Source organism: Phaethon aethereus, assembly GCF_964289735.1.
Source record: "Phaethon aethereus genome assembly, chromosome: 23".
NCBI classification, from domain to species: Eukaryota; Metazoa; Chordata; class Aves; order Phaethontiformes; family Phaethontidae; genus Phaethon; species Phaethon aethereus.
Genome location: NC_138599.1, coordinates 4,659,605 through 4,668,624, shown reverse-complemented (window position 1 = coordinate 4,668,624; position 9,020 = coordinate 4,659,605). Strand labels below are relative to the sequence as shown.

Here is a 9,020-nt window from a genome sequence, read left to right as displayed (position 1 = left end):
AAATGTCTTTCCCTCTTTATCCCTTGGCTGCTTTCAAGAACAGAGATAAATTCAACAGAGCATTAGCTCTAGCAGTTATTAGAGTCTTTGTGAACCAGCATCTGGGTGGGATCAGGAGAGAGAAAGCATCCCCTTCCCACTGACAGTCAAATCTTGCTTCCACACCCCAGGCAGAGGAAAAGGGAGTAGTACCCATCTCCTCCTCATGGCCCCAGCCTGGGGGAAGCGGCGCTTGCTCTTGCCAGCGACACGTCCGGCTGTGTTAAGACCTGAGCTGGGTCACCAGCCTGAGCACCCAACCTGCCGCTCTGTGAGTCGGTGCCATCTCCCGGGCTCGCCTTGGCAAGGGAAGAGCGCAGTGTAACGTGATAATGACCAGCTGGCCTCCTAATCTGCAGCTCCAGTTTGCTGGGGGATGGAGCAGGAGGGAGAGGACTTGGCTGTGAACGGAGCTAAAGGAAATCTGCAGCACGGTGCGGGCAGCCCGAGGGGTGCTTGCTGCCTAATGGGTCAGCCAGATGCTGTTTGTTCGTCAAGGAGAGAAAAGGACTGCACGCACCAGCCACATGCGACGGCTGCCTCGCGCCTCTGCGCTGGGGCTGCCGTGGGATCACAGCTCCCTTCCTTGGCTGCGGCTTCGAAGGATGCTGAGAGCCAGGTAGCCAGCGACGCCTGGGCAGTGCGGTGCTGGGAAGCCAGGGAGACCGGGTTCCTAGTTGGGGAACCTGGTTCAAGGCCATGTCTAATTAGTATCGCTCTCTTCTCCATCCCTGGACCAGCACAGGGTAAATGAGCTGGACTCGGGTGTCCCCAGGGACGCAGACTGCTCCGGGCCACGAGCGCTAACTGCACGGCTTGGAGGCAGCTGCGGGGAGCTCTGAGCAGCCGTAGGCAGTGGGCTGCAGGACGAGAAGGCAGCTGTGTCCGTCTCTCGGGGGGGTTCACCGGCTCCTCTACATAGCTGTTATCCCACTGCGCTGCTGCAGACAGACCCCGGAGGAATGCAAGCCTTCCCCCCCACCCCGGTGTCTCTGGAAACGTGCTGCTGGGAGGTGAAGGGCAGCGTTATTGATTTAGCAGGAAGGTTTCTGTGCACGGCCAGACCCCGGCGCTTCCTGCCTGCCCTGCTGACCACAGACGCGAGAGCCCTTGTGCGCAAAATATCCAGGGAAAACTACCTCTAATTAGAGGGTGGAGTTAAAAATACCCATAGTCCATAAACAGAGGGAGGCAGACAGGGAAAAGGCACATGCCAGTGTGACTGACGCCCTGGGAGGGAGACGAGATTAGGAGCGACTCAGCCTCACACATACAAATGATTCAAAATAGATGAGCATATGCCTCAGAAATGAACTAGGGAGAAATGATGGGGCTGGCGTAGGAGTGGGGTCGTGGTCTGTGACACCAGGGAATCAACAGCTTGTCTAGGCTACAGCAGACCAAAAAAGAGATGCTGTCTTAAGCTCGGAGTGAGAGGCACTGCAGCATGAGCGCATCCATGAAAGCTGCCCTTAGCAGCAGAAGCAGCGTGAAGAGGGAGGGATGCAGGCCAGATACCTGCATCTGTTCCCAGAGCCGCTGAGAGTGATTTTGGGTAAATGACATACCTGCAAAGTGCTTTGAGATCCTCAAATCGGAAGTGATATATATAAATAAGAGTGTCTTTTTATCTGCAGAGGCTAAAGTCACTCTAGAAACTCTTCAAGACAAAGCAGTACTTTGCTTCCGAAGATCCTACGCAGTTAGACCAAGAGGTCCTGTCCAGCCCCTTCTCAAGGGAAACAGCCTTGTTCAGCCAGGGCTGGGACACAGCTCCACGTGAATGCTGTGTCCTCCTGCTCACCCGCGTGCCGCTCTGGAGAGACTTTCCCTCCCTGATGGCTGATTCTGTCACCTATTACCTATGTCAGCGATGACCTTCCCTCTGTCACACGCAAAGATGGCTCTAGAGACGCTTCAGATCGCCTACCAAACCCCTGTCTGCTGGCGTTTGCCCCCTGAACAAAACGAGGCGGCCCACAGCCCTCCTCGTACGCGCAAGGAAGTTTCTCTTTCATGATGGAGAAAGCAGGTTACCTCCAGGGCTGCGCAATCAGCTCCCACCTCTGAGAGCAGCCCAACTCTTGCACTGGCGGAGGTGGTTGCCAGGACCTCCTCCTCCCCAGGACAGCAGACCAGCCTGCTGCCATCACGGCGTCAAAGTTAAAGAGGTCTGGAGCGAACCGAATGGCTGGGCAAGGTCCAGATGGACAGCCCTGAGGACTCAGACAGGCTGCTCCTCTGCACGCAAGGTATGTCACCGCTCATTGGCACAGCCCTCGGAGCCCCGGTGCCTCAGATAATAACATTCCTGTCTGCCGTGCGTATTGCTGCTGAAAACTCATCGTGACAGGCACAGCCTGTTATTACAAGGTTTGAGCAGCTTCTTCCCAGCAGGGCTTGAACCTCAGTTTGGGCCTCCAGGCACTACAAGCGTCAAAAGGATATCCATTTTCTCTTCAGCTGCTTTCTGATCCCAAACACTTGGTGTACAACCTTCAGAAATCCCTAAGGTTTGGGGTTTTTTTTGGTTTAGTCCTCGGTCACCTTCCCTCCATGCTTACAAGCGCCAGGAGCAAGGCCCCACCGCCTTACCCTGCACCTCTCCGTTGCCACCACTGCTGCTTGCGCTTGGGCCGGGTCACGCAGCACGTTCTTCTCCGTCGCTCCGCACCGCAGCCCTTCGCTGGAGCTCGGCAGGGCTCCTTGGCAGGACACGTGCTCCCTCTCGCTCATCCTGCAGATTCCTCTTCTTGTTTTGAGCATGGATGGGAAGCTCTTCAGAGAACAGAGGGAGGCAGGTTTATGCCTCCCCTCATCATGCCCGAATACATCCCCGCACTACACAGGGCTGCTCTTAGCGCGTATTTTATTCTAGTTACTTGACTCAACATTAAATAATGAAACGGGAGCTCCATTTGCGTGTGAAAATCAATGTTTTACACTGCAGCGCTTTGCCGTCCTGGTTCGATGGGTGCTACGGTTCTTGTATAATATTTATTGTGTCTCCTTTTTGCTTGTTGAGTTTCACATTTCAAATGGCTCCTCAGTGGCGATGACAGATTAAAAGGCAGAACCTGGCTGTAATAAAACCATGGAGGCAGCGTAAAGAGAAGAGCTGGTGCTAGTCGTATCTGCCCGAGACAGGGAACTGGCACGTGTCCCGTGCAAAGACGTACATAGAAGGTGACGCTCAAGGTTTCATGCCCCGGTGTTCTCCACTTTGTTTCTCTGCTTTGCCGGTTGACTTCAAACCCGGCCTCTGCCTGCATTGATTATTTGCAAACATACCCTCAGTGCACGCCAAGGCTGAGCTCCAGCAGCCTGGAGAGGGAAATCAAGGCTTAGAAGAACTCCTTAGCGCAGATCCAGCCCCCCCTCCAGTGGCCCAGATGGCCCGGGGAAGCCCGCGCTCCGCAGCAGCGTTCACCTCCTGCTCTCCCAGCACGGCTCTTCCCCGGGCCAGCGTGGAGGGGCTGAGCCTGCTTTCCAGCAGGCTCCGTGGCCGGCGGGTGATGGAAAGTCCCCAGCGCAGGGGTGCTGCGGACCGCTTGCAGGGCCGCGTTTCACCCGGCCGCATAAACACAGCTTTGGCGGCCAGGAGGGGCTAGAAACCCCCCCATCCTTTCCTGTTACCTCTTCCTCAGCCCTACTCTTCCCTGCTCAAGCTGCTGCGGGGGGTGAAAGAGGAACCTGACACCTCGGTGATTGCGCTTTATCGCCGGTTCTACTCTATGTCGTCATATTTTACCTCTCCTGCCATTTCAGTCCAAACAGGCTGTGTTAGAATGACTCCTTACTCAACCGGGATCCAACCCAGCGATTGCTGGAGTCAGGTTTTAAGCCGTATAGTCCTATTAGGCGATTCCTTCCCCTTTATCCTCAGTGAAATGTCCCATCTGGCCATTGGAGTTGATGCGAATCTCTGTATTAGTTTCACCAGGCTGAGATCAGCCCTTTAAATCTACTCATTAGCATCTTGGGTTAGATCTGCTACATTATCAGGTTAAATACATTTTTACATCCCTTAATTTCAGCAGAGCTGGTTTACAGAACAGAGAAGAGCTCGGCTTTCATTCCCGCTGCTTGATCCTCAGCAGCATCTTAATTACATCCCCATCACACGCTACTGACGGTTAGTGACGCATGAAGCAGCGTTAACCCAGGCTGCCTCGCTGGATTCAGGGCGAGAGTCCCGTGCCCGCAAGTTTTGTTCCGTTCTGTTAATCAAAGGAAAGGGTTCTGGGACGCTTTTGAGGACCCCAGAGCAGCCCGGTTCAACGGGAGATGGCTTTTTTTGGGAACATCCTCGCTAAGGGACCTCCTCTTTTCAGGGGTTCGTATCAAATGCGGCGGGGGAACACCCGCTCCTGCAGCAGCAGCCGGTAGCTCCGGCCGCCGCGGTGCCAGGCGCCGGGATCCGCGCCTCCCCGCCCGGTTGCCGCGGCAACGGGAGCGCGGCGGCCCCCCCGCGCCGGCCTGGCAGTGCGCAGGCGCGGCGGGCCGCGCTCCGCACACCCCATCATGGCGCTGCGGCGGCCGGCGCTGCTCCTGCTCCTGCCTCTGCTCGGTGAGTCCCGGCCAGCCGGAGCCGCCTCGGCCCCGCGGCCCGGAGGGCGGCGGGCCCCACCGGGGAAGGGGGAGGCGTGCTGCCCCGGCCGCCGTGCAGGGGAGCGGGTGGCGGGGAGGGGAGGTGCGGTGCCCCTGCCCCGGTCCCGGGGGATGCGGGGACGGGGCTGCGCGCCGCCGTGCCCGGGGGAGCGAGACGAGGGGTCCTGGGCCCCCGGCAAGAACTCGCCGGCTCCCCCGCCGGGAGCACGGTGCTGCGGGGAGGGGAGACGAGGGAGAGGGAAAACCAGCCCAAAGCCCCAGCTCAGCAAGGAGCGGGTCCAGGGATGCGGGTGCCAGGAATGTGCAGCCTCGGCAGGCGGGCAGGGCGGACACTAGTGCCTATTCAAGACCAGGCACAGGAGCCTATTGTTCCGGGGTCCCCGCATGAGTCTTTGCAAGTTTTAATTGCAAAAACATTTGTTAATTCCGCTGAGGAATGAGTTTGGGCTCATTTGTTGTCTGGCTATTAATAGTGGGGGGGGGGGGGTGGGGTGAGGAGGGGGACAGCAGCCGGTGGGCTTGGAGGGGGGGTTGGGTGACAGCCAGCAAGGGATTACTGAAATAGAGGGGGCTGTGCAGGCATGCACGTCTGTACAGACACACAAACAACTGTTTTGGGTCAACTCAAGCCTGCAGTGTATTGAAATATTTCAAACAGTTTATCTAAGGACAAGACAATTCTCCAAGAACTCCAAATAACTTGCAGAGCTTTTGGGCCTCAGAGTGAGATTTGGGCACTGTTTACCAAAACAAGCGAACAGAAAGGTGACAAGATGACTCTGACGCACATCTGCGATGAGGAGATGGTTTTCAGGCACTCCAGGGTCTGCTCTTCACTTGCTTTACTCTGGTTTGTATCAGGAATGGTTTCAGCGGGGGAAATTGGGAGTGCCTAATCCTGGAGCATGGCATAGTCTTCCAGGTGCTAACTCTGGATTCGGATGCTCCCCTTGAATGAGAAAAATGACAGACTTAACACAACTTTTCCTTACAGTTGGGCTGCAAGTTAGAAAGGTACCCCATTTCCTTCCTCCGTTATGTGAGCGGTGCCCAAGTGTCCCATTGAATCTGGCCTAAAAGATAGCAAGACTGGAAATGAACTAGAGATACTTCTGCACTTCTTTAGACAGACAAAAGTTGCTAAAAGCAGCCAAACCTCACTAGTTTCACACCTCTGCCTGAGAGCATTTAGTTGGTGAGTAAACCAAGTGGTAACAGGGCTTGCTCTCTTTTTAAATGCAGTGGGTTCTGGCCAAATCAAAGTGCTTCATCCTGTACTTATTTCCAGCTGTTTTCAAATTTGGGGTCATAAGCCCAGAAGAATGGGCAGAAGTGAGGTTGAGAATAAAAAAGTTTGTTCCACCACGCTTGATTTTATGTACTGGGGGCATCCCACTAAGTTAAGTACATAAAATTAACATGTTCTGAAGTCTGCAGGATTGGTGCTGGATAGTGAGATAGGAGCGAGACCATAAGGATGCATTTGATGCCAACTGACTACCTGGGAAAAAAGGCAAAAAAAATAAAAAAAGAAGCTGACAAAGCTAAAACAAGATGCTGAGATCCCAAGCTGCAAAACTCTGACCTGTATGCTTTAAACTATAAGTGTGGTTTAGACTATAAAGTACTGCTTAGCCTATAAGCACTGTGGAGCAGGGATTGCCTCCTCCTGTGGTGTTATTGCCAGAACAGACCCTGCTCTTGATCATGGCCTTAAAACATTGCCACAAAACAGGAGCCAGTGAAGCATGGAGTATTCAGTGCATACCCAGCTCTAGGCACTAAAGGCATCTAAAGATTCTGCACATCAGGGAAATGCCATGGTCATAATTATACTAGCGGAAGTTAATTGGCATCAGTGACGGAAAGTGGGGCTTACAGTTGACATCAATGTTACATCTTACCTTGAGGTCTCTGTTGCAAGCTTCCCCGTGGAAACAAACATTTGGATTTTGAGGATTTCACATGCCAGACTGAGGGCAGAGCTGTGGAGTCCTTCCCGAAGTTCTCAAGTATTTCCTATTGAAAATAAAACATGTTGATACCTTCTAGTCCTTGATGGGGAGATAGGGCAAGTCACTGGCACATTTCAGTTTTAAAGCTCAATATATTTAAATCTCCCTTTGATTTAATCCTGAGGTTTTGGTGATATGTTGGATTTTGCAAAAGGCTTTTCAAAACTCTACAGAGTAGACGTTCGCATGTCTTTTTTTTTTTTAATATATGAAGTCCATCTGTCCCAGTCACCAACAACTGTTCTGAGTCAGCTGTCAGTGCCAAAAATCACTCGGTGGAAATGTTGTTAGCTCTGTTGCAGTTATGATAAGTTGCTTTTTGTTATTTTCTGATGGGAAGTATTTGCAGTATTGCTTTCTTTTCAACAGGCAGTAAAAAATCGGGACAAATAGCTTTGAGAGCCATGCCAAAATCAGACGCTTAATAACATCTTCAAAAAAATTCTTAGGAAGGGCTTGGTGTTCCTATTTGGGTAAGCAATATCTGGCATCACCACCAAAGAGTAGTTGGATGCACATCTACTTTACAGCTGTTGACAAAAAACGTGACACCAGCACATTCCCTCTTGCTCTGCATACTTCTGAGAATTACTTGGTTACCGAAGCACAAGTAGACTCAAAGAGTAAAATGTGTTTTCTTTAGTCAGAAGGAAGAGCTATGGACTGAGATGTTGCTCCGATCGTGAACTTGGGTTCTTTTATTGACCTGTTTATTTTCCTTGTCCAAGTTGAATTCTGGGTCTCTTGGCCGGCTGCAGCTGTTTTTCAATTATCTGTCCACACACTGAGGATTTGCACCAGGAACACATGTTGAATTGCCAAAAATCACCTAAACAAGTAAATAAAGCAGAACGAGCCTCTGCATTTAGCTTCACAAATAAGGACAAAAGCAGCTCTACGAAACAGCTGTGGGTGGTCCTGGTTTCTGAGCCTCCTGCCAGCTTACCATTGCCACTTTTAGCCATCTCCAAAGGGTAAAACATTGGTTAGCCCCCACTTGCTCCTGCTTTCCTTGCAGCTTACTTGGATTCTTATTTAAGTTTCCCTTGCAAATTGCGCTCGCTGCTTTATCATCCTTTGCGATGAGCGTTTGTGTGTTGAAGCAGAACTGGCCTCCCAGTTTTATATTTAGAGCTAATGCTTCGCAGTTGATTGCATCAAGCCCTGATGAGCTGGAGAAGGTTCATGAACTCCTTACAGAGCAGGCCTGAAGTGGTGGGAGGGAGTTAGCAAGGGGAAAGATTTCCACAGACCAACAGGATCCAGAGTCCTCCAGAGTCCTTTTCTGCAAAACAAGAACGTGTCTTGCAGACGTGCCCCTCAACAAGATAAAACAACTACTCTCTACATAAAAGCTGGTGGCCTGCTTTGAAACTGCTGTTTTTATATAAAGAGATGAATTCAAGATAGAAAATTAATTAGGATAATTACATTCTCAATCTGGCTTCTCTATCAACTGGAATATGAACTGCACCATCTTCTTCCAATTGATAAGGGCTGTTTGCCTTCCCTCTGAACCCCTAGGGCGTATCATGTTTTTATGAGACACAGGATCAAAACCAAATTCAACCACTAAACATCAGTTCCATATAGTGGAGGAGTAAGGGTGTGTGCCATACAACAAAACCCATTCCTTTGCTGAGTCAGGGCATGGCCTGAGAACCAGTTAATGGCTTTAATTGCACTAATGAGTGTTCTGGACTCAGTCTTAATTTTCACCCAAAGGGGCTGGATTGCTGCTTGGGTACAGTTCTGTCAATAGCTGCGCTTGGGGCAAAGGAAATACCTGCTGTGTTGCAGTTCTCAAAATCCCATGCTGGAAATGAGAGTTTTCAGTTTCAGAAAAATAAACAATAACATAAAACCTGGACTTTTTTTTTGCTGGAGAGCTCAGGTCTCTGTTTGCTTATGATCCTTCAGAGTGCTAACACCCTCAAGTATTAACCTGAGATTAGAGGTAGGGTTTGGAGAGTTTAATTCTTTTTCTAGAGACTTACCAGCAAAAAGAGTACATCTGTGGGGAATAGGAGAGCAAGGCACTCCATGGACTTCACCAGAACATTGGTCTCAAGGATAACCAACTCCTCACAAACTTCTGCTTCTCATTTTAGATAAACGGAGGTCAAGCAGGCTTCCTCTGGGGATAAACGTTGAGGGAGGTGTATATTAAAGATGTTTCCTGCACAAGAATGGCCAGCTGAGGTTCTGTTATCACTTCTTCCTCAGCAGTCACTAGCTTTGATTGCCTTGCTGTATTTCATACTGTAAGAAAGCTTTGTGTGACTCCTGTGCAGAAGTTCAGCTGTCCAACACACAGCTTGGACGTGCAAAATCAAGACAGCTGCATAATTGAGC

The 9,020-nt window shown here is 51.2% G+C and overlaps 1 protein-coding gene across 1 annotated transcript in view; it reads left to right on the top strand.

Moving 5' to 3' along the window:
• Positions 1-4,563: 4,563 nt before the first annotated feature.
• Positions 4,564-9,020, top strand: part of JAM3 (junctional adhesion molecule 3) — a gene marked incomplete at both ends in the record, with an annotated part of 29,306 nt that continues 24,849 nt past the window's right edge. Inside the window, one exon of the mRNA XM_082009897.1 lies at positions 4,564-4,609. Within this exon, the coding sequence (XP_081866023.1) occupies positions 4,564-4,609 (46 nt within the window). The remainder of the gene's footprint in view (positions 4,610-9,020) is intronic.